This window comes from Leucopleurus acutus, assembly GCF_964270905.1.
Source record: "Leucopleurus acutus genome assembly, chromosome: 14".
In the NCBI taxonomy this organism is placed as follows: domain Eukaryota; kingdom Metazoa; phylum Chordata; class Mammalia; order Artiodactyla; family Delphinidae; genus Leucopleurus; species Leucopleurus acutus.
Genome location: NC_139156.1, coordinates 82,644,849 through 82,671,481, shown reverse-complemented (window position 1 = coordinate 82,671,481; position 26,633 = coordinate 82,644,849). Strand labels below are relative to the sequence as shown.

General features: G+C 39.1%; 1 protein-coding gene across 4 annotated transcripts in view; it reads left to right on the top strand.

The window, feature by feature from the left end:
- The first annotated feature begins 7,688 nt into the window (after nt 1–7,688).
- The window catches only part of TSNAX (translin associated factor X), a 33,887-nt gene continuing 14,942 nt past the window's right edge, over nt 7,689–26,633 (top strand). For 3 of the 4 annotated variants that reach the window (XR_014326751.1, XM_082854975.1, XM_082854977.1), the window contains exons 1-4: nt 7,689–7,838; nt 8,277–8,381; nt 11,669–11,783; nt 16,143–16,273. Coding sequence is in view for 3 of the 4 variants with exons in the window: in XM_082854975.1 (XP_082711101.1) it covers nt 7,823–7,838; nt 8,277–8,381; nt 11,669–11,783; nt 16,143–16,273 (367 nt within the window). In the remaining variant the exon portion in view is untranslated. Of the gene's footprint in view, nt 7,839–8,045; nt 8,068–8,276; nt 8,382–11,668; nt 11,784–16,142; nt 16,274–26,633 lie in introns of those variants that run through there. The other variant, XM_082854976.1, reaches the window with a different exon arrangement.

Below are 26,633 nucleotides of genomic sequence, written 5' to 3'. Positions count from 1 at the left end.
GCTGTGATAAAAATCTGCTATGTGCACAGAATCCATCTGGGCTCCTCTGTGTTTCTCCTATGTAACTTGGGGAGCAAGGGAAACCAATGTGACACGATACGTTGCTTGTTGTAATTCGGTTCTTTATCTCTGACCCACGAGGCTTACCTTTGCTGCCAGCATCCATGAAATAGTAAAAGGCTAACATTAGCTTGTAAGTAAGGTAAAATTTCAGGCCCTGACAAAAGTAGTATATTGTAACTGTCTGAGAAAAACACTAACGTATTTTTGTCAACTGTGTTTATAATGGTTACATAATTACCCTCCAGATGGATGCATCATAATTTATACAACTTAACCTCGCCTATTCTTATACAGAAAATTGTTTCCAAATTTTGGTAATCTCTAGTATGTTGAATTCATATCTAAGTCTTTGTCTACATTTCTGAATGGCTGCCTAGGATAAATTTCAAAAAGTAGAATTGCTAGGTCAACTGGTATAAACATTTTGGTCTTTTTTTTTTAATTGAGGTATAGTTGATGTACAATATTATATTCGTTTCAGGTGTACAACATAGTGATTCAATATTTTTCCGGATTATACTCCATTTAAAGTTGTTACAAAATACTGGCAGGCTTCCCTTGTGGCGCAGTGGTTAAGAATCCACCTGCCAATGCAGGGGACATGGGTTCGAGCCCTGGTCTAGGAAGATCCCACATGCCATGGAGCAACTAAACCCGTGCACCATAACTACTGAAGCCCACGTGCCTAGAGCCCACGCACCGCAACGAAGAGTAGCCCCCACTTACAAGCCCACGTGCAGCTATGAAGACCCATCACAGCCAAAAATAAATAAATAAAACAAATAAAATTTTTAAGATGTTAAAAAAAACACAAACGGGCCCTAATCAAACTTAAACAAAAAACAAAATAATGGCTATATTTCCCTGTGCTGTACAATATGTCCTCATAGCTTATTTTATACATAGTAGTTTATACCTCTTAATCCCCTTCCCCTATCTTGCCCCTCCCTCCGACTCTCTCCCCACTGGTAACCACTAGTTTTGTTTTTTTTCTTAATTGAGGTATAGTTAAGTTACAATGTTGTGTTAGCTTCAAATGTACAGCAAAGTGATTCAGTTAAATATTTTGTTCTTTATATCTGTGAGTCTGTTTCTGTTTTGTTATATTCATTTCTTTTTTAGATTCCACCTATGTGACAATATACAGTATTTGTCTTTCTCTGTCTGACTTATTTCACTGAGCATCATGCCCTCCAAGTCCATCCATGTTGTTGCAAATGGCAAAATTCATTCTTTTTATGGCTGAGTAATATTCCATTATATCACATCTTCTTTATCCATTCATCTGTATTCTGTGTTGATGGACATTTGGGTTGCTTCCATATCTTGGCTATTGTAGATAATGCTGCTATGAACAGTGGGGTGCATGTATCTTTTTGAATTAGTATTTTCGTTTTCTTTGGACATATAGCCAGGAATTAGATTGCTGAGTATATGTCATATGGTCATTAAATTTTCAGCTTTTTGGGGACCCTCCATACTGTTTTCCATATCGGCTGCACCAATTTACATCTCCACCAACAGTGTATAAGGGCTTCTTTTCTCCACATCATTTTTAAAAGTCTTAGTACAAATTGCCAACGTGCTTTCTAGAAGACTTGCTCCAAAATATATTCCCATTAACTTTATTGTCTCCAACTCAATACATACATGTGAGCAACACACATTAACGTTTTTCTGTGTATTTTTTAATACTTAGTTGTTATCAAACTAAATTCAACTTTTTTCCACTTAACTAATCATACACTTCTCTGTGTTACAATATCTTAATGCCATTTCCAAATACCCACTTTAGTCATTCATTTATTGTTAGACACTCATTTTTTCCCTCTGTTGTAATGTAGCTATAAACATCTTAAACATCTTAAAAGTGTATCTTTGTGCATAATACTACCCTTGATACTGCACAAGATAACTACACAGACTTAGTATTCAGGCTTTGCTGGCTCAAAATAATATTTACTAGTTAGATAACCAATTTAATACATAAAAAATAGAGATCCCACTCATAGTACTTCCAAAAACTGTTAAGTTCACAGCATAAAGCTAATAAAAACTATAACGAACCTAGGAATAAATCTAATGAAAGTTAAGCGAAAGTCTATTTATGAAGAACTTAAAAAAAGGAATAAATCAGGAGAGATTCCCACAGTTTACAGAGCTAATAGAAAACTCATTGCCATAAATTCTTCCCCCAATTACTCTATACATTCAGTGCATTTTAATTAATAGATTGACAAGGTTTTTCATAGACCTTGGAAAGCCAATTCCAAAATAGGTAGGAACCAAACGACCTAGCAGTTCTGCTCCTAGGTATATACTGAAGAGAACTGAAAGTTTATGTTCACACACAGACTTGTAGGCAGATGTTCATAGCAGTACTACTCAGAATAGCCAAAAAGTGGAAATCACCCAAATGTCTATTAATTGGTGAATGGATAAACAAAACATATATCTTTACGAGGGAATGTTATTCAGCCATGAAAAGGAATGGAGTACTGATGTATGCTATGAGGTAGATGAATTTTTAAACATTATGCAGTGTGCAAGAAGCTAGACATAAAAGGCCACATATTGTATGATTCCGTTTGTATGAAATGTCCAGAATAAGCAAATCTGCAGAGACAGAAAATAGATTTGGTGGTTGACAGGGGCTGAGGAGGGAGGATGGGATATGACTGTAAATGGGGTTGGGTTTCTTTTTGGGGTAGAGAAAATGTTTTGGAATTAAATAGATGATGTACAACCTTGTGAACATACTAAAACCCACTGAATTTTACACTTTAAAAGGGTGACTTTTATAGTATATGAATTACATCTCAATTTTAAAAACTGTTAAAACTGATATGAAAGAGTAAAGACCACTTGCAAAAACTGTGAAGAATATTGTAGGGAGAGGAGGCTAGGGGAACTTGGCCTTCCTGAGATCCAGCCATAATACAAAGCTATAGTGATTAAGAGAATGTGCTATCGGTATATAAACAAATAGACCAGTGGAACAGAACAAGAAACCTAGAGACAGACCCAGGCATATATGGAATCTTGATATATGACCACTGTGGTGTTCTAAATCAGTGGAGAAATGATAAAAGAGTCAATACGTGGTTGTGAGATAATCATTTATTAATATACACATTGATTCCAGGTAGATTAAAAACCTAAATGGAAAATGCAAGTTTCATACTTTTACAAGAAAGTATATGGCGATATTTTCATAACCTAATGTAGGAAAGGCTTTATTAAATAAGGCATCAAATACACAAATCTGAAGGAAAAAGTTGATAAATTTGACTATACTAAAAATTTAGGGGACTCCCCTGGTGCTCCAGCAGGTAAGAATCTGCGCTCCCAATGCAGGGGGCCTCGGTTCGATCCCTGGTCAGGGAACTAGATCCCGCATGCGTGCTGCAACTAAGAAGTCCACATGCTACAACTAGGAGTCCTCGTGCCGCAACTAAGAGCTTGCGTGCTGCAACTAAAACCGAGAGCAGCCTAAATAAATAAAATAAAATAAAATTAAAAAGATGAAAAAGAAGCTACATGGGCTTAAGAATCTTTAAAAAAATATTTAAAACTTCCTTTCAACCAGGTACTATAACAAAAATAAAAGGTGATCTACAGATGGGGATAATGTATTTGCATATCATTTGCTCAATCATTCAACAAATATTGAATATCCATGATGTGCCAGGTGCTATATGACACCAAGTTTCTATGGTGATGGGAATGATGCAGAAGAAAACAAACAAATAAAAAATATATGTAGGAGAGAACAGGGAGAATTACTGGCACACAGGGCAGGGCAAATACTCCAGATATTTGCGTGGCCCACTTGTTCCTCCTTCAGATCTGTGGCCGCATGTCTGCTTCCCAGCAAGGCCTTTTCTGACCATCCTCTCTCAACTGCAACTCTTACCCTCACCGCAGGAAACCTCACCCTTCATCTCTTTTTCTTTCCTTCACTTTATTTTTCTTTATAGCAATGATCATTTTCTAATGCCAAATACTTTACTTATTTATTTTGTTCTTCATCTGTCTTCTCTCACTAGGAAATAAACTTCGTAAGATTAGGGATCACCAAGGCTTAGAATAGCACCTATGACATGGTAGGTACTCAATGAATAGTTGTTGAATAAATAAGAAAATAGTTGTGTCCTTAATGGCACAAATCAAATTGCCAGGCATAAACTGTTCACAGAAGTATTTGTTGAAGATTATATAATCTGTAAAGGAAAAATACTTTATATTTTATTACAGATTATTAAAAATTAAGGTATTTTGCTTAATGCTTTTCCCTAATAACATTGAAGTATGTCTATATACCTATATGTATATATTTACTGGATTTGAAGATTGTTTCCCTTCACACTTCAAAATTTTTTAACAGCTTTATTGAGATATAATTCACCTATTTACAGTTCATTCAATTCAATAGTTTTTACCACGTTCACAGATATGTGCAACCATCATCCGTCAATTTTAGAACATCTTCATCACCTCAAAAAGAAATGCAATACCCTTTAGCTATCACCCTTCTATCCCCTGTGCCCCATTGCTCTCAGCCCTAAGTAATGAAACTTTCTGTCTCTATGGATTTGTCTAGTCTAAACATTACAAATAAATGGAATCATATATGTGGTCTTCTGTGAGTGACATCTCTCACTTAGTATAATGTATCCATATTGTACCATGGATAGTATTTCTTTTCTTTTTGTTGCCAAATAATATTCCATTGCATGGATATACCGTATTTTGTTTATCCAATCATCTGCTGGTGGCATTTGGGTGGTTTCTACCTTTTGGTTATTGTGAATGGTGCTGCTATGAACATCTGTGTACAAGGTATACATCTAGAAGTAGAATTATTGGGTCATATGGCAATTCCATGTTTAACTTTTTGAGACTGCCAAACCATCCTCTACAGTGACTGCACCATTTTACATTCCTACCAGCAACATATGAGCGTTCCAATTTCTCCGTATCCCCACTAACACTTGTTATTTTCTGTTACTTTTGATTATGGCCATCCTAGTGGGATGTGAAGTGGTATCTCATTGTGGTTTTGCCCATCCCTTTTTACTTCCTCAAATACCAGCTTCCTTCTCCAGTAAAAGATCTGGAACATCAATTTTCTCCTACTACGTCCTAGCATTGCTTAAAAAATAAATCTGTGAAATGGTATGTGTACACTTCACAATACCACTTCCGACCCTACAGGTATCTTTTAAATATTATGGTTATCATTTTAGAAATGGTCACTCAAGGTTCCGGCAATTTCTCATGATTCCCTGTGCCCGCCCAGCAACCTGACACCCCGTCCCCAGTTTATGTAATAAGTACATAATAAAGTAAATGCTGAAGCAGAAAATCTCTTGAGGGCCTATATTTCTTCTCTTACTTGATTATATGCTTTTTAAAATAACCGAAACCAATTTCGGTATTGATTTTTTTTCTGTAAAGGTGACAAATGTGAGGATTTATAGACTGAATAAAAACAGGTGCTGCTGGAAGGCGTAGAGCTTTAGTCAGAGTCAAATGTGGGCAATCAGAATGCAACGTGAGGAGGAAAAAACACCATCCCAGAAGTGGAATCTTACTGAAAACCTTTACCTTCCTCTCCCCACCTTAAAAACAAAAGAAAGTATGTTCCACCAAATTCCGAAACTTACACGTATGCATTTGAAGCAATACAACAAGGAGACAGGGTGGAGATGCATTCTGCAGGTTGCCACACAGGTTGAAAGGCATTTCCTGACAAAGGAGTAGCTACTGTTGGGCCACCTGGGTAACTGCATATGCAAATGAGTGCTGGGAAAGTGTTCGTGGGCCTCACCTCCATTAAGTATTGATACTTTGCGGAGTCATTACAGGTTGTGAAACTTAGTGTTCTAGACCTAATACTTAGGGGAAAGCAGTAAAAAGCAGTTCAAGAAGCACAGCCGTAGATGGACAGTTGAACAGGAGTGGTGGTTACTGAAGGAAAATAATGACGGATCCAGGGTTTGGAAAGTTGAGGTCTTGAGAGCTGCTATACCAGTAGAGTGAGGGAAAATACCCTTTTCCCAGACTACAGTTAAAGTAAGCATTAACTCTCAGAATGTTCATAACTTACTGGCTTCCTTGAATGTAAAAGGAGTCACATTACAATGATTACAATTATATGAAAATTGTCTATTTTTTTTTCTCCCCATGGTCACGTCACCTCTAAGCAAGAGTAGAAGACCACTGGTGGATAAGGGGTGAGCAGGGTCAGACCTCCCACAAACCGAGAACTTTATGCCCAACATCAGCAAAACAAGAACTCAGCCCAGGTCCTCTGGAGCCTGATTTATCCACAAGGAATCTGGCTAATCAACACATGTATGCAAAGAGCTGCAGAGATATAATGGGTGGTGCTTCGCAAGCTTCTGGCTCGAGTGGGAAGAGACCCTAAAGATTACCTAGAGCAAACTACCTTCCTATGACACAGGCCTGTCAGGGGCTTGAAATCACTGCCATATTCTAGCCAAGTTGTTTCATTTACTGTGCCTTTGTTCCTAAATTTACAAGGAGGAAAGACTGCGTGTACAAGTGCCTACAATATGGAGTCTATTTAGGGAAAACGTAATAAGATATAGTATTTGTGTTTTCCCAACCAGCCCTAGGCCACCCAACTAACGAAGCCTCCGCCTGAGCTTTTATCTAGAGGATGCTGGCGCGCCACTTAGCTGCCCATCTTGAGCATGTGCTTTCTGGAAAGCGACGGTGGGACGAGGGTATCATAGCTAGTATTTAACTGAGCCTTTACTATACCAAAGACTGTGCCTTAGTGGTAACTCATTTGGTGGTCCAATAATCCTACGAGGCGGGTCCTACTTTACCTCTATTTTACAGATGAAGAAATTGAGCTAGGGGTGAATTACTTTCTCAATGTCACACAACCACTCAGCGGCGGAGACCACCGTGAAGGTAGGCAGTCTGGTTACGGGGAGGCGGGAGAGGAGCCCAGCGGAGGACGCAGGAGGAGGGAGGTAAAGTGGGACAGGGCGGAGCGGGGGGGCGGGGATGGGACACAGCGGAGAAAGTACCAGCAACGCCTTCCACTGACTGATTTGCACATTTCCATCACCTAAGCTTCTGGCGTCACCGCCAGGAATGGAAAATTAAAGACTCCTAACTCTGTAAGGTTCCGCCTCGATCCCAAGAAGATCATCCCACAGGACACGCGACGCCGATCCCTTCCTCACCTGCCAGCCCCGGGCGCTGCAGGGCCGGCTCCAGCGGCAAACTACAACCCCCCACTATGCACCGCGCGGGAGGCGGGGGCCACGCCGAGGGAACGCGAGGGTGCTCCAAAGGTGCCTTGAGAAAAAAAAAAAAAAAAATCACATACATCTTTCGTCGCTTTCCCGCCTTCACACTGCTCTCACCCTCAGGGGGATGCATCGTCTTTTTTAATGGACGGCTCATGCAGAGAAGCGTGTAAAGTCGTTTCTGTCTTCAGGCACAGCAGAGGGCAGGCGTGACAACGGCTCGAGGGCGCGAGGTCCCCCGGGCCACGCGCGGGGCGGAGCCAGCGGAGGCGGGACTGGGACGCGGCCGGAAGTGTATGAGGGAAAAGGGAGAAGCTTGAGTGGCTGCGGGCGTGCGCTTCCGTCCGCGGCGTCGACGTCGGCCGGCTGCGCAGGTTAGCGCTTCTGGGTTTTCGGCCGCTGCTGTACGCATCGTGCACGCCCGGAGGCGCCGAGTGTCGTCTCTTCTCGCCGTAGGCCGTGACGACATGAGCAGCAACGAAGGTGGCGTCCTCAACGGCTTTGGGCGTTATTTATTTATCTCATCCAGGCTTTTGGTCGCGTTTTCCACTTCCCACCCCTTAAAGGTGCCCTCTCCCCGCGCAGGCTCCGGGAGGGGCGGCGGCCCTGGTGATTTCCCGGCCACATTGGCCCTGTTTGCGCCTCTCTGTTTTTAATCCTCGAGCCGTTTTTATCTTAGTTCGGTAATTGCCCCACCTTGTGCCAGATCAAGGTACTTGTTGGGGGAGGCCTGGGTGAGCGTAAGGTTTGGGGGGGAGAAGGCAGGGTTGCTTTTCTGTCGTCTGCTGAGGAAGCCTCTGTGGCGAGGGCCTTGGGGGTGCCTGGTTTTAAAAGAAGGGAGGGGTTTGCCTGTGTCATGTTTTGTCAGCTCCTTGGCGATGGAAGAGCCTTGTCCAACCTTTTTCTCCTTCTCTACGTAAGGATCAGGAGGGTTCAGGAAAAGGAAGCATGACAATTTCCCACATAACCAGAGAAGAGAAGGGAAGGATGTTAATTCCTCTTCACCTGTGATGTTGGCCTTCAAATGTAAGTTCTCTTGTCATGTAAGCTGGCGAAGGGAGGAGAACTAAAGAGTTTGTAAGAAGGATGGATTAGCCACGTTATGCACGTGAAAACAGCCTCTGAGAATTTCCCCGGGGGTTTTGCCATAGTGCTGGGTCTGCCGTCAGAGTTGAGATTACAGACGTCTTGACTATTTTTCCCATTACAGTTTCGCAGGTAAACATTAGTTAATTAACATCAGACGTGCCACGTAACTAAAAATTACTGTGGACCTGATAAATATATATACTCACCCCCCCCAGGGGTGTGGGTGTGTGTGTGTATCAGGTATATATGTGTATTTTCATTAGGTGTATGTTTTGTTTTTTTTTTTAAAGCAACCCTAGGGCTTGAGCTATTCTTTTTATTTTATTTTATTTATTTATTTATTTATTTATTTATTTATTTATTGGCTGCGTTGGGTCTTCCGTTGCTGCGCGCGGGCTTTCTCTAGTAGCAGCGAGCGGGGGCTACTCTTCGTTGCGGTGCGAGGGCTTCTCATTGCGGTGGCTTCTCATGTTGCGGAGCACAGGCTCTAGGCACGCAAGGTTCAGTAGTTGTGGCACATGGACTTCAGTAGTTGTGGCTCATGGGTTCAAGAGCGCAGGCTCAGTAGTTGTGGCACGCAGGCTTAGTTGCTCCACAGCATGTGGGATCTTCCCGGACCAGGGCTCGAACCCACGTCCCCTGCATTGGCAGGACGATTCTTAACCACTGCGCCACCAGGGAAGCCCTAGGTGTATGTTTAAAGTGTATATATATGTATATATGTATCAGCTATGTGTGTGTGTGTGTGTATATATAGATATATATATATATATATATCAGCTGTATATATATGTGTATTTAATTTTTCAATTTTTAACGTGTATTGGTTTTGTTTTCCCAGCTAGACTTTTGAAGACAGGGCCTGTAGTTTTGTTTTGACTGCAGCACTTTGCAGAGAGTGGGAATCCATGTACATGTAAATCGTACATGTACATGTGTTCACAGCTCCCCTTTTCTCAGTATATTAACTTGGGCAAGCTGTTGCAAAACTCAACATAAAACAAAACTCACCTAACTCTTCTGCCCAGCATCCTATTTTTTTTTGGCCATGCCGCATGGCACGCAGGATCTTATTTCCCTGACCAGGGATCGAACCCATGCCCCCCTGCCGTGGAAGTGCGGAGTCCTAACCACTGGACCATCAGGGAATTACTCCAGCACCCTGTTCTTTACAGTTTCTGTAGTTCAGGAATCCGAGAGGGGGCTTAGTTAGCTGTTGGTTCTAACGTGCAGCCATCTGAAGGCTTGAATTGGGTTGAAGGATCCACAGCTATCGGCAAGGTAGGCCTTCTGCCAACAGCCAGCTCTGGGTTCCTCTCCACGTGGACCCCTCCATAGTACTGCTTGAGTGTCCTCGTGTTGTGGCATCTGGCTTCCCCCGGACCGAGGAAGAGAAAGAGACCACAGTTCTCTTATGTCCTAATCTTGGACATCATACACTGTCGCTTTTGCTACAGTTCTTTTGTTACAAATGAGGTAGTTTTAAAACTCTGCCTCATATTTAAGAGGAAGAGAATTAGGTTCCTCTTTTTGAAGGGAGGGGTATCAGGTGATTTGTGGACATATTTTAGAACTGCCACAGCACATACAGTGATCTTCAGGGGTGTAAGACAACTAGTTGTAATTGAGTAGAAAGCATATTGATAGAGCTATGTACTCAGTGGAAAAACTATCGATACACTGGGGCAAGTATTGGGTTGGCCAGAAAGTTCGTTCGGTTTTAAGTAACTATAAAAGGCATTTTTCATTTTCACCAAGAACTTTATTGAGCAACATATTCATTAACCGAACGAACGTTTTGGCCAAGCCAATATTCCCCACCGGTATGTGCTCACACACCCCATACTGAGCTGCTTGTTTCCAAGCATATTTTGCTGTTTTATGTTTCTACCTGCCTTTGTGCACATAGTTCTTTAAGCTTGGAATTGCTTCCAACTTGGTGCCCCGTTGCCCACCTGGTGTACTGTAGTTTTCTTCAAGATCCAGGTCAAGTAGCTTCTTCCCTTTGAAGCCTTTCGGATTTTCCTCCCAAGCAAACTTGGTGACAAACATTGCATTCATTGAACATCCATCCATTCAGTCAGGAGATATTTATTGAGCATCTATGTTCTGGCATGTGTTGATAGTGAACAAGAAAAATGTAGTTCCTGCTTTACTGAACCTTTTCTATATATTTATTATAGCATGATTACATTTAATTCTTTGTTTACATCTCTCTCTCATACTGGACTGAACTCATGGAGGGTAGAAATTGCCTTAATTTTGTATTTATAGTATATAATTCACAGTGGTCATTAATGTAGTCAAAATAAATAGTGAATACATTTCATTGTCTTGAAATATTGGGCAAAATCCTAGCCTAATTATTATCTCAGTAATAAAAGACCAGATGTATTTAGGTCTTTGTCAACTACTAATTTGGTTCATAGTTAAGTCAGGTTCTGAATAAACCTTTGTATTCAGAATTCCTCTGTGGATTGCTCCCTATAGGACAGGCAACTTGCTAGGTCTTTGGAGTGACAGTGCTTCTAAAATAAAATGGTTATTAAGATAAGTAAGTGGTTTATGGGTATTTCAACAACTAGGGCTTGAGAATTCAGAAAGTTGATGTTATTAAGGGGTTATAAACTTAATTTTATTTTTTTGTTTTTTTTTGCGGTACACGGGCCTCTTACTGTTGCGGCCTCTCCCGTTGCGGAGCACAGGCTCCGGACGCGCAGGCTCAGCGGCCATGGCTCACGGGCCCAGCCGCTCTGCGGCATGTGGGATCTTCCCGGGCCGGGGCGCGAACCCATGTCCCCTGCATCGGCAGGCGGACTCTCAACCACTGCACCACCAGGGAAGCCCTATAAACTTAATTTTAAAATTCCAGTTTATTTTTTGTAGATATTTTTATTGTATATGGTAAGGTGATTAAAAATAACTTTACATAACCTAGCGAGGTAGTTGAAAGTAGTTTTTGTAGGTAGTTATATGTGATAATTTTGTGGTAAAAGTCTCATGTTTATTAGATACTTGTTACAAAATATATGTCTCACTGTGAGCCTCTGAGTGGTGAAATCCAGCGAAGGCATACCTCTAGTTAAAGAAAGAATATCTCGGTTAGTAGCAGAGTCTTTGATTTCCAAGTACTTTAAAAGTAAATAAGGTGGTTTCTCCAATATTGTTTGATAGGCTTCAAGTGCAGAATAAGCATGCATATGTTCATAATAATGTGTTCTTAGCATTTCAACAGGAACTTGATGCACGACATGACAAATACGAGAGACTTGTGAAACTTAGTCGGGATATAACTGTTGAAAGTAAAAGGACGATTTTTCTCCTCCACAGGATTACAAGGTGAGTAAATCTCTTCAAAATTTGTCACAGTTGGATACAGTTTTATACGTGTTTTATATATATCGTATTTAATATATATCGTAAGTCAGTGGACAGTAACTAGCTGACTTTTTTTGAACACTGGGGTCAGAGGACGTTAGTAGCAGGTAGTTTTTAAGAATAAACATTTTAATAAAAATAGGGATCAATTCTTATTTTCAGAACAGCTAGGGATTTATGTTCTGTTAAGGTCGTTCACCAAGATAGAGCTACTGTTTGTGAAATATTAAATTTTTAATGGTTTACTAGCACCTGTTACATTAAAGCTTTCCTTGGATGATGTGTGCAGAAATTTTAATATTAGATAAATGTTACATCTGCTTAACTTACTTTCCCATTCATTTTTCAGTTCATTGCGGTGTGGCTTTCTGCCTCACAGAATTGAAATTGCCCTTGTTACTTTCATATTGCTGAGTCTAGTACACACTCTTCTGCTTTTTTTCTGACTCACATTTTTGCAGTATGGGATAGTGTTGACTGCTTAATTCTTTGAAAGTTCCTCTACCTTCAGCTCTGTGACATTCGTTCTCTAGGACTTCAATATTTTTCTAGGTAGACTCTGTATATGTAATAGATTTCTTTGTTGCAAGTAAAAGAAGCCAGCTTAAACTAGCCTAAATTAAGAGGAAGGGAGTGAATTAGAAAGAAGATTCAGGAATATTTTATGAATGCAGTTGGGTATCTCCATCTCTTATCTTGGTTTGCTTCATATTTCATTTGACTAGCTTTCTTTGCTTCTCTGTTCTACATGGGGGTAGAAATCACCCACCCTGCAACTCCCAAAGAGAGATTCTTGTTACATTACCAATTCCGAATGCCTTTAGAAGGATAGCAATGATTGGCTTCCCACCATGTGTCTTTTAAGTATTTAAGAAAGACCAAATATAATTTATGAGCTTTTTATTATTAAAATATTATTGAAGTATTCTATTCACTTATAACTTTTAAGGTAATTCTGAAATGCTTTAATTTTTATTCCACTAAGTGGAAGCAAATTTGCCATATATAGGTTTATTGGAATGTGGCACTGTTAACATTTTCTTTTTCATCCTTGACTCTAAAATTAGTTTTTGCTTGGTTTTTGAACCAGTTTTCACATAGCTTGTACACACTTGAGCTTGTATTATGGAAGGAAGCAACACTCATCTGGTTAGCTATGAACACTTTTTCCCGCTAGAAATTGCAGTTTTAAAACAATTGCTCTCAATAGTCAGCAGTTTAAAGAAATAGTAGAACTGTGACAGGAGAACTTAATATTTTAGAAAAAGCCATGTTATTGTGTACAGTCATCTTGTAAATATTTGTCCACCAAAAAATAATAAATATGCATTATGGTAAACTTAGAAAATAGTAATCTTTAGAAAAATACAAAATGACAGAAAAGTAAAGATACTGAGTGAAAGAAGTCAGTGACAATACACTAGGATAGCCACTATCAATGAGCAGATTTCATATTTTATACTTTTTTATCATAATTGTGTCCATATTATACATATATTTTGATTAGTAAACTGAGAAAATGGTAAACTTCAGAAAAATTATAAACTACAGAAAGTAAAAATACTTTATGAGAGAAATCAGCTAGAGTACATAAAGATAACTACTGTTAATGAGCAGATTTCATATTTTAACTGTACTTTATTTTCTTTAATAGATGTAGGTAGATATCTCTGCTAGTGAGCTTTGGTAGTTTGGTCTTTTAAGGAATTTTTCCATTTCATCTCATAATGTTCTTTTATTATCCTTTAATATCTGTAGAATCTGTTGTAATGTTCTCTCTCTCATCCCTGAAGTTGGTAATTTGTATCCTCTCTTTTTCCTGCTCTGTCTGGCTAGAGGTTTATCAATTTTATTGATCTTAAAGGACTGCTGTTGATTTCATTGATATTCTGTATGTTTTGGTTTTCTGACACATTGATTTCTGTTATTTCCTTCTTTCTGCTTATTTGGGATTCATTTACTCCTTTTCTAAAGAGTTTCTTAAGACGGAAGCTGAGATCACAAAGAAGAAACTGAGATCATTTCTTCTTTTCTAATATAGGCATTTAGTGCTATAAATTTCCCTTTTATGGCTCTAAGTACACTTTAGCTACATTCCACGAATTCTGGTATGTTGTTTTTTCATTTTCATTCAGTTCAAAATGCTTTCTAATTTTCATTTTGATTTCATCTTTGACCCATTGGTTGTTTGGATGTTATTTTGTTTCCAAATATTTAGGAATTTTCCAAGCATATTTTTTATGATTTGAATTCTTTTAAATTTACTGAAGCTTGGTTTTGGCTCAGAATATGGTCTGTCTGGACCTTGTACACTTGAAAAGTATATGTATTCTGCTATTGTTGGGTGTAGTGTCCTATAAATGTCAATTAAATTGGTTGGTGATGTTGTTCAATCATCTGTGTTATTACTGATTTTCTGTATACTTGTTCTATAGTTACTGAGAGAGGTTCAAATCTCTTGTTGATACTTGTGGATTTGTCTATTTCTTTTTGCCTTTTTATTAGTTTTTGCTTGATGTATTTAAGCTCTTTTATTTGATGCATTAATATTTAGGATTGTTCTGTTCACTTGATGAATTGACCCTTTATTTTTATGATAGTATTCCTGGAAATATTCTTTGTTTTGAATTCTACTTTGTTAATACAGCTACTCTAGTTTTCTTTTGATTAGTGTTAACAGGGTATATCTTTATTTGTCCTTTTGCTTTTAATCTATTTGTGTCTATATTTGAAGAGGATTTCTTGTCTTTCTTGCTTTTTTTTATCCATTTATCCATTTTATCCAGTCTCTGCCTTTTATGGAGGTGTTTAGACTGTTTACATTTAATGTGATTATTGATATGGTAGGAATTAAATTTATGATCCATTTTCCACTTTTTTGCCTTATTTTGGGTTGAATATATTTTAAATTGGGGTATCATTGCTTTACAATGTTGTAAAGACTATTTTTTATAATTCCATTTTATCTTATTTGTTGGCTTATTAGCTGTACCTTTTTGTTTTATTTTTATAGTGGTTGTTTTATGGTTTATAATATATGACTTGTCACAGTCTGCTGTCCTTACTTTGCACAATACTGTGTTAATTGAAACTTGTGCATCTCGGAATCATGTCTGTCCTTTGCATGGTTCTGTGGTAACATTTACTTTGCAAATTGAGGTCATAATATTGATACGCACACTTTTCAGTTAATGTGATACTGTACAAGGTAAGGACAGCTTGCATATCACTTTGCCTATAGTATATGAACCCTATAATAGTATATATACTTCCTTTTCCATTTCACCTCTACAGGCTTGGCCTTTGTGCTACTTTGAAATATATGCTACTTCTATATTACTTATAATCCCCATAATACATTATTATTTTTACTTAATGTGATTTTTAAAAAATTATATTTTTATATATATTTCCCATTTCTGGTGTCCTTTATTCCTTTATGTACAGATCCAGATTTTCATCTGGTATCATTTTCCTTTTGCCTAGAGAACTTCCTTTAATACTTTTTGTGGTGTCAGTCTGCCAGTGATGAATCAACTATTTCTGGTCTTGTGTGAGCTCTGTATATCATTTTGCGTGCTCACTTAGGGTGGTTCATTTTTCAGCCTTGGGTAGTTTCCTCACAAGTCTGCACTGATCAGAGTTCAGCTGAAGACTTGAGTGGGTCCCCTGTGTAGATCTCTAAAAACTCTGTGTGTAGTTTTCTCCTTTGTTACTCTGCCTTGCAAGTTTTAGCCATCTTTACCAACCTGAACTCCCACTTCCTCCCCCTCTGCTCAGGGAGACTCGCAGGGTCCACCTAAGTTTCTCATCCCTGCACTGTCACTGCACTGCAGGCAGTTAGATGGGACAGTCATAATAAGGCACATGTCCTTTTCTTCACCCTTCTCTCAGGGATCACTGTCCCATGCTGCCTGTTGCCCAACGTCTGAAAACCATTTTTTTTTGTATATATGTATTTCTCTTTCGTTGTTTAGTTTTATGGTGGGATGATAAATCCTGTCCATGTTACTCCATCCTGACTAAAAGTAGACGTCTCCAGATGTCATATTTTTATGAACATAATTTTTCTTGTAGTTATGGTCATATTATAAGTACAACTTTTTATACTTCTCTTTTCACTTAATATTATAGCATTTTTCCATGTTTTTATTTTTTAACCTTTTTTCAGTAAACTATAGTTGTAGTTTTGCGTTAGAAGTTTCCAGATACATAGGATATTTATTTAGCCCTATGTTAATTGATATGTAGATTATCTCAGTTTTTCACTATCAAAACATCTGACTGATGTTTTAAAAGTTCCCAATATGTTGATTACAGTGCTCCTTATATGGACGAAATACTGACTGAAGCAGAAATTAAATTGGATGGTGTCAGACAAAAGATATTGCAGGTAGCCCAGGAGCTCTCAGGAGAAGACATGCATCAGTTCCACAGAGCCATTACTACAGGTGAGTCTAGGTTCATTGTAGTGGTAACATTAAAAAAAAAAATAGTTCGTTACATGATTTATGTGCATTGCCTGAATTTTAATTGATGCTTGGTGAAATATTACTGGCTTTAAAAAGTTAGAACTTCTGAATAGTAATGTAAAGGTAATCTAAAAATGCTTAATGGGCTTTATTTTTCTGTGTAGTGACAGTCATTGATAGATTTTAATAAAGTAACTGAGGACACAGACTTAATAGATGAACTTCATTCTTGAGTGAGTAGGGTGTATTCAGACAGGGCATAACTCATTTCCCACTATGGATATATCTCACTTATGGCTCTAAGTTTCAGTCATAGTAAGTTCATGAAAGAGAATGTATCACATAGCCAGGTGGACCAGAACATCTCATAGTGTGACTCCATACTGGGAAGTTTAGGGTAGTACTGGGTTTTTTTTTTTTTGGGGGGGTATGCAGGCCTGTCACTGTTGTGGCCTCTCCCGTTGCGGAGCACAGGCTCCGGACGCGCAGGCTCAGCGGCCATGGCTCACGGGCCCAGCCGCTCCGCAGCATGTGGGATCTTCCCGTATCGGGGCACGAACCCGTGTACCCTGCATCTGCAGGTGGACTCTCAACCACTGCGCCACCAGGGAAGCCCAGTACTGGGTTTTATATATTCATTTAAAATGTTTCATGGAGTACTGGATCTTGGTGATTATCACCATTTGGAAATTAGTTGGCACAAATGTTTAAGGTACTTGATCTGATCCTCTTCATCCTTTTCTTATTGTGAGTTCACTGTGAGGAGAGAGAATGTATGATTCAGACATACCCTGAAATTTGCAGAAAGACAAAATCAAAGGCTGATGCATATTTATAGAAGTAAATGGAAGTTCTGTATTCCTTTCTATCAAATAGCTGATTCCACTGAGCTCAGGTAAGTTCAGTAGTAGGAAATGAGTTCATTTGGTACCTGGTCAATATATGTTCAGTTTTAGTCTGGTTATCATTTCAGCACTTGTTTTTCAGAAATGTCGACTTGTGGTTGTTGAAATGTGTTGATAGTAGTAAGAGAAGGTGCCTGCGTGTATCGGTTAAAACTGGAGGCGTGTTATTATAACTAAAGTGATAACACATTTCCATGAGGAGTCATTATAGTATATTCTGAAAGGGGGTACATTCCCATCCTCATCATTTATTATTTACTATCAGGGATTTATTTGATTTTCAAAATAATAGCACATATAATAAAAAAGATTTCATGAATTCAGTTTATGTTGCCACATGCAAGCACAGCCTTGCATGTGACAGATTTGGCAGGGTTGGGAGAGAAGATCAGAGATAATGGGAGAAAGAAGGGTGAAGTGAAAGCTGAAACAAGCCTCTAGAAGAAAACATACGAGAGTATCTTCGTGACCTTGTGGTAGGAAAGATTTTTTTTTTAATGACACAAAAAAGCATTAACTGCTAAAGGAAAACCGGATCAACAACTACTGAAGCCCGTGCTCCGCAACAAGAGAAACCACCGCAACAAAGAGTAGCCCCCACTTGCCACAACTAGAGAAAGCCCACGTGCAGCAATGAAGACCCAATGCAGCCAAAAATAAATAAATTTATTATAAAAAAAAGGACCATAAAAGGTGAATAGGGGCCTTAAAAATGTGAATATTCAGATGACTGAATGTTCACTAAACGGTGTGCAGCATCATTATTCACTAGAGTAATGTAAAGTGAAACCACAGTGAGATACCATTCACTCACCAGCATGACTAAATCATAAATACTGCCTGTACCATTTAAAAAAACTTTGGTGGCAGTATCTAGCTGGGAACGTGTCTACTATATGATTACTTCTGGGTATATACCCAAGAGGAGTGAGGCTTATGTCACCAAAAGACATGTGCAAGAAACCTCATAACAGCTGTAATCACAATATCCTAAAAGTAAAAGATGACCCAAATGTCTGTCAACAGGAAAATGGGTACATTGTGGTGTAGTTGTACAATGTAGTACTACATAGCAGTAAAAAGTAACCGTATGCGACAGCAAATATGAATTTGACATTGTGTTGGGCAAGATAAGCAGACACAAAAGAGTATCTAACTGTATACTTCCATTTGTGTGACGTTCAAAAAGCACAGTTAATCTAGGGACACTGGTCTTTGCTTTATTTGGCCCAGTCATTTATTTTGTAGGTCCTTCATGGATCAATGAGTAAAGTATAAGGAAAGGCTTTAAATAAGAGCAAGGACCATATGGATAATGACACTAAAAGAAACCTAGGAAGTCATACTTGGCTTTTAGAATAAAACAGAAATGGAGAAAAAGAGGCAAAGGGGACATTTCATTGAGTCAGTAGAGTGTTTCTTAAATCAGGAAGGAAGCACTACATTCTTGGAAAAAGTTTAGATAGGACTTTAGTAAAACGGGAGCAGTCTTTCTTCAGATATTCCCGGTTCACTATCATTGAGGATTGTTGTAAGCACCATATTCTGTTTAAGGCCTTTGTTTATGATTTGTAAGTTTTCTTTGAGATTACCTACCCATGAATTAAAAATTTAAGGATTCTCAGTGTCTCACTTTTCTGTAGGAAGTCTTTAAAATTAAGTGAGATTCTTTAAATTGAAACAATAAGATTTTTTTTCTTAAAGTTAAGGAATAAAGCAGTCAGAGAGGTGTCTGGGACTTAAAAATTTGCTGACAGATATTTTATTTGATAAAATACGGTTATTTATAATTAGAGTAGCATTAACAATGTGACGCTTATGAATAGCTTGCTGCTTGTAATTGTTAAATGCTTGTTTTGGTGTTACTCCAAATAGTTGTTCTTTTGACTTGAAGATAAAACAATTCTGGCATTGAACTAAAGGAGTTCTGTGCTTTTCCTCATTAAGAACAGTGCCAATGGCACGCAGAGCATGTCCCTAAGGGATACTTGTGTGAGCTCAAACATTGAGTGTCCTACTAATAATTGAACAACAACAAAAAGCTAGGTCTGTTTTCTACACATTTCTTATCAGAGTGGGTTACAGATTGTCCCAAGGGATGGTTAAACAAATGACAGATAATTAGTTACTTGAAATAAGTCACTTAAAACTTTTTATCGTGCCCTGTCATGTTTCTGGTTTGTTGTTTTTTTCTCGTTGAAAAATTAACAGTTGGGGGAAATGTCCTCCATCTCAAAGAAAAAAATATTTCTTCCTTTTTTTGGTTTAGTTTATATCGCTGTGATAATATTAAAAATTGTCATTTAATTTTGAGACATTCAGGTGCGCAAAACTCAGTTCAGACCCTAACTAATATTTTAATTCTCTCATCCGAGAATGTGAATGATGGGTTAAGTGAGTGTTTTAGGCCAGTTACAGGTATTTTTTTAAAGCCATTGTTCTTTATATATTAAATATTTATATTTATATAACCTTTGCAGTATCCCTAAATCATAAATATTATTTTTACCACTTCATAAGTGGGGAAATTGAGACTCACAGGAGTTAAGCAACTTGTCCAAGGTCATAAGCTAGTAAGTGGTACCATTGCTTTCTTATTATATGGATTTAATTTACCTGTAGACTGCAGAACCTAACCCCGAGTAAAGGCTTTATCTTGCTTAAATTTCTCTTTGCTTAAATATGAAGGTGTTTCTTAAAAACCCAGCACATATAGCTCTTGTGTTGCTCTTTTTATTTTTCCATAGCACTTAACACGTTTTGACTTACTCTGTAATCGCCATATTTATTATGTTTCTTTCTTTATTATTTCTCTTTCCTCTACTAGAATGTGGACTCGACAAGTCTCTACAAAAGTTTTTTACTATTAACTGATGTATCCCAGACACTTAATAACTGTTTGATAAATGTTGACAGAATGAAGAGCAGAGGTATTTTAAAAGGGCTTTTTTTGTTCTTCAGTCAAATCTTTTATTTGATGATTTGCTTTTGTGAATTTTTGTTTGACTATTTTTTGTTCCTTCCAAAAGGAAGCATGTTTCCAGGGGCTGTTACTTAGACATAAGTGCAGAAATAGGATCAATGTTAATATTTAGGGGCGTGCTAAAGCTCATTATATCAGTACAGAGAAATTTGATATCATTTCAGCATAGTAGCAAAATTGAGAAGGCTCACTGAAAAAATGAACTAAGACATGACGATCTGCAAGCCTTTGGAATTTAGTGAGGGGAGAGATACAGCTAAACACTGAATTTTTCTGTTTGTAAGTGAGATTAAGTCGTCAGCAGAGATGTTAGTTCAGGTAAAGCTAAGTACTGGAACAAATGAATAAACCTGTGACATTTTGGTGGCTTAACAAAATAGAAATCGTTTCTTTCTCATTGAAAGTCCCGGCTTTGTGATGGTGTCTTGAGTGTGCTCTTCGCACTTAGTCATTCAGAGCCCCAGGATCTTGGGGCTCTGCTACTCTCAGTACGTGGTTTCCAAGGTCAGTCAGGACATCAACATATAACTGGCAGGTTGTGGAAGAGAGGAGTGCAGGGTCATGCCTGAGGTTTTTATGGGCCAGCCCTCCAAGTGGCATCGACCACTTCTGTCCACATTTTATTGGCCAGTCCACACCTGATTTCAAGGGAGAATGGGGAATATGGTCTCTGTGCCAAAGACAATGAAATATGTTTGATGAATAGTTAATTTTTCTCTGCCCACTACAGTAGTTTGGTGTCCATTTGGTTTAGTGGGAAATCCAGGCATATGCACGTTGATGGATGTAAATTTTTTTCTGAATGTATTTTTTTTTTTTTTTTGCGGTACGCGGGCCTCTTACTGTTGTGGCCTCTCCCGCTGCGGAGCACAGGCTCTGGACGCGCAGGCTCAGTGGCCATGGCTCACGGGCCCAGCCACTGCGCGGCATGTGGGATCTTCCTGGACCGGGGCATGAACCCGTGTCCCCTGCATCGGCAGGCGGACTCTCAACCACTGCGCCACCAGGGAAGCCCCTAAAAAAGTTTCAAATACTATCGAACAAAAATTAATGCCCATCATTCTTATTTTAATAATTCCCACCTCAGTTTAATTCAGTAGTTACAGAGGGCCCTTGTACCAGACACTGACATTATTTTATATAAGTCCTACAATGTAGGTAGATGTTTGTACTTTACAGACGAGGAAATTGAAGTGCAGTAACTTAATAGAGTTCCTGGTTTGGCCAGCTGGTTGAGTGCAGATGTTATTTGTTAAGGGAGGAAATGGAAGACCGAATGGGTTTTGGATGTGATTGGTGTGGCATCCAAGCAGCTTCCTAATAGTATTTGAATATATTGGTTTCGAGAACTCAGGGTACGGTTGTAGCCTTGAAGGCTTCAGCTTATAAGCTAGAGTTGAAGTTATAGACATGGATAAAATGGTCCGGAGAGAGTGTAGAGTGAGAAGAAAGCCGAAGACTGGGTCCTCTGGACCTAAACCAAAGGGAATAGAATGGAATCGGATCCCTGAGGAATCAGGAGAGGGTGGGTTCTGTAGCATAGGTAAATTGACAAGCCTTGTATGCGATGAAGGCCACCGCTTTGGAGACTGGCATTTCAGGAGGGGTGTAGAGGCCGGCAGGGGAGGACATTCTTGGTCAGAAACCTCTGTCTTCCAGTCACGTGCTGAGAACGGGCAGGAGGTGGAACACTAGTTTGGAATTCATGGGGGCCTGGAGATACAAGAATGACTCCAAGGGATTGGGGGTGGGAACTTAACCAGCAGCATTTAATGGTTATTACTAATGATTTTGGAAAGTTTACCTGATCGATAAATGTGATTGGAATGAATGAGGTAGGAAGTTAGATTCATTCCTGGCTAGCATTTTGCTAGTTAGTTGTAGCACGATAACAGTGGGAGAAGTCAAGTCGGGCAAGATATTCAGCTTGACACACTATTATGACCATTTTGGTTGTTAAAACATACTTTTGTGTCTGTTGATAAGTAGTATGTTATTAACTCTGATTAGTCAAATTAATTAATAATACAGATTTCAGCATATCTGATTTATATCAAAAGCCAAACATACACTGTGATTCCAAGATGCTATATTAGTTTGCTGGAACTGCCACAGACTGGGTGGCTTAAGCAACAGAAGTTTATTTCCTCCCAGTTCCGGAGGCTTGAGGTCCGAGATCAAGGTGTCGGCAGCGTTGGTTTTTCCGAGGCCTCTCTCTCTAGCCTAAAGATGGCCGCCCCCAGTGTCTTCACGTGGTCTTCCCTCTGGGCATCCCTGGTGTCTGGGGAGTTGCTTTTTTTTTTTTTTTTAACATCTTTATTGGAGTATAATTGCTTTGCAATGGTGTGTTAGTTTCTGCTTTATAACAAAGTGAATCAGTTATACATATACGTATGTCCCCATATCTCTTCCCTCTTGCGTCTCCCTCCGCCCACCCTCCCTGTCCCACCCCTCTAGGTGGTCACAGAGCACCAGCTGATCTCCCTGTGCTGTGCGGCTGCTTCCCACTAGCTATCTGTTTTACATTTGGTAGTGTATATGTGTCCATGCCACTCTCTCACTTTGTCCCAGCTTACCCTTCCCCCTCCCCGTGTCCTCAAGTCCATTCTCTAGTAGGTCTGTGTCTTTATTCCTGTCTTGCCCCTAGGTTCTTCACAACCTTTTTTTTTTTTTCCTTAGATTCCATATACATGTGTTAGCATGCGGTATTTGTTTTTCTCTTTCTGACTTACTTCACTCTGTATGACAGACTCTAGGTCCATCCTGGGGAGTTGCTTTAAGTCAAGTCCAGGAGTGGAGTGGGGTGGGTTTGTGTGGTGCAGCTGAGCTGTGCCCCCAAATAAGTGCCCTGTGGGGAGAAGCAAACAGTATTTGGGAGGTCTCCTGGGACCAGGGATATAAACAAGTCTTTCACACGAGCACATTCCCTCAGGTTGCAGTTAACAGGCTTTGAGGTGGGTTCAGGGAGCTCTGCTTTGTTTGAGACACCCCCCTTGGAGGAGAGGGTAGCGACTGTCTTGCACGTAGGAAAGAGGTCTGGGGAGGGCGCTCTGCCCTGGGTCTTACTGAACGACCAAAGGACAGCACACACGCCCAACAAGTGACATCACGAACCTCCTTTTCTCTTCTCTTTCTACTCTCTTCATCCCCCAGTGGTTAGAGGAGAGAGGATGATGAGAACAGAGATTTGTTGAACGGTGGGGAGAGTTGGAAGCTGAAATGGAGGCAGGCCTGTGAATCCCCACGTGGCAGGATCAGTCACCTAGTGACTGTCATTTATTGGAAGAGGTCATGCGAAGTTTGATGATGTTCCCAGTATCAAATCATGGCTCAGTCAGGGGCATCGTTTAGCTGCGGAAAGACAATCAAACGAAAGATACTTCCAACAACATCTAAAAATCAAGAAATGATTTGAGAATTATCAGAATGATTTGATGGATAATTTATGCTGTATCTTAAATCACTTGGGAAGCAGGTTTCATAATAAATGTAATTTGATATCATAAGGGAATGGAAGAATATATTTAAAATGCTAGATTTATGTTGATTTATGTAATAATTTATATTCCTGTTAAAATATTTTGAATATCACTCCAAGGGACAGGGGAGCTGACGGTGCTGACCAGAACTGTTCCAGGGATGACTCTGTAGCGACTGAGACAGGAACAGTGTGGTCCTCTTCCCAGGATCCCAGAGCCAGCTCGGGGGGATTTAGAAGATCCCCAGGTGGCTATTAAGTTTTCTACTCATTCAGGTTTGCTTTTAACAGGTAAAATTTACTGAGTGAGGTGAAGCAGAAGAGACTTTGCTGCCGTACAGACCTGGGCTTCTCTGTTTGCTGTGATATTCCTTAGATCTGTAACCTTGGAACATGCGGCCTCTTTCAGTTTCAGCTTTCTCAGCCTGTAACGCGGGAACAGTAACAGCTGCCTCGTGGACTGCTTTGAAAATTAAACGGAATATGTTCGTGGAAAGCATTTCTTAGTCTGGGACATAGCTGTTAACAAAAGTTTGTTCTCTTCCCTCTGGAATTTAGCAGAATTAATCTGTAAGAGTATGCTAAATTCTAAGATTCGTTTTCATGTTAGATAAAAACTCAGGAATACTGATTTGCCCAACATACACTCTTTGGTGCTAAAGTAAAAGCCTTGCTCAGACAAAGTCCAAATTAGACAAAATCCAAAGTAGTGGAATTGCATTTGTTTTACTATTGGTAGTATAATTGCACACACTTATTTTCTATGTACGAGTTATGTGTTTGAGGGTACAGTTTTTAGCAGAGTGGGCTGTGAATCAAACCTAGACATGATTATACTTTTACATTTTAGTGATCTGGTAAAGCTCACTTCTGCAGAAATTCAGGTGGTATTCTTAAAAATAGTTATAAATGCAGTTTTAAAAATTGAGATATAATTTACATGTCATAAAATTGACCCTTTTAAATTGTACAGTTCCGTGGTTTCTAATATAACCACAAGGTTGTACTGCTGTCATCACTGGATAATTCCAGAATATTTTCATCACCCCAACCAGAAACCCCTTACCCATTAGCAGTCACTCCCCAGCTCCCTTCCCCCACCGCAAGGCAGCTACTAAGCTGCTTTCTGTCTCCATGGATTTGCCTGTTCTAGACATCTCGTAGAAACAGGAGTGTGCAATGAGTGGCCTATTGTGACTGGATTTTCACTTAGCATAATGTTTCAAGGTTCATCTGTGTCATAGCATCTGTCAGCACTTTACTCCTTTTTATGGCTGAATAATATTTTATTGTACATATGTACCATTTTGTTTATGCATTCGTCAGTTGATGGACATTTGGGTTGTTTCTACTTGGCTAAAAATAACACTGCTGTGAACGTTCATACAAGTCTGTGTGTAAACATACGCTTTCAGTTCAGTTCTCTTGGGTATATACCTAGGAGTGGAATTGCTGGGTCAAGTGTCAGATAGTATTCTAAAACACTAGAAGCCTGGGAAGAAAGTTGAGACTTGTAGATCGAATTTATGATGAAACCTCTGTATGGTTTTCTGTGGAGTTTTGGATGGGATATATACTGCTTAAATATTATAAGAATAAGTAAAAATAATCAGAAGCCTTTAATTGGGTTTCCTTGTATATGTTCTAATAGTAGAAGAAGGAGAAAAATAACAAATTACATAAAACCAGTCTACAAACTTCTGTCTTACTGGCAGCTGATTTTGTAAATAATTCTAATTGGATTTCATCCAAGCAGAAGCAGAAGCAGAAGGGGAAGCCATTGTTTGATGGAATATGGCAGTAGATTGAAAATTTTCACCTTGGGGATTATTCACTGAAAATAGCGGATGTCCTTTTCATCAAGTTGAAACATAACTTGTTTAAACATCCTTTTACCTAGATGTGACCAAAAATGCTTTCGGTGTTTGGGGCCAGATGTCGTTGAACTTTCTCTATGGTATATGCTGAAACCTAATTTCTATGGAGTAGAAATGGCACCGTCATGTCTGGGGTAACTTAATCAAACACATCCCAAGGACAACTTAACTAATGACTTTAGATATACTGGAAAACGTAATATTTGACAGCCACCCCCCTTAATAGAGATTGATACAAACAGATGAATTTTGAGGGCTCTTGTCCGCATCTTCTTTTTTCCCCTATAAAAAATAAACCAGATAACCATAAGACCTCTGATTCTGAGCTTCATCAGTTTGAACTCCAATCTTGTAAAAATATGCCTTTCTTAGTGGACTTAAATCCAAAGTACTGTAAATAAAGGACAATTAGATAGTTTGAACATTTGAATACCAAATTTTAGAATAGTTTTGGCAAAGCACCTAGAGTTTCATAAAGCTAATGAGGAGGAACAGGGAGAGATTATTTTAAGCAATTTACTAAGCATTTGAATCTCTTCTGTATGTGAAGTGCTGTCTTTGGGAATGGAGGAAGGAGCAAAGTTGTAACAAAAGGATGATTCTTGCCTTCACAGTTCCAGGGTGCAACATTAGTGATCATACAGCTTTTATAATACAGAGGTTCTGAAACATTTAATTGTAGTATAAGCTTTATGTAGTGGGTTTGAAGAAATGAGTGCTGCCTTGATTGGAGTGTATCAAAACGTTTAAACTTTTTTTTTTACAGGTAGAGAAGATTTGAGAGAGGGCAACATAGGCTAGGCACAGACTAGCACAGAATCACGAAAGAATACAGTATCAGAGACTAGAGAATAAGGTGAACGAAGCATGGAGAAAAGCTGACCTAGGGATTTAGTGGGAAAAAAAAGTGAGAAAAAGTGAATATGTTTTATATAGATTTGAATGTAAACAAGCAGGCAAGGTGGGAAGGGCTTGAGCTTTTGAATTATAGAAATGTTTTTTCACCACTCCTTATGTGACCTGGGTGAATTTCTGAATTTCTTAGAGCCCCAATTTGTTCATCCATAAAGGAAGGATAGTATAACCTTGGCTACAT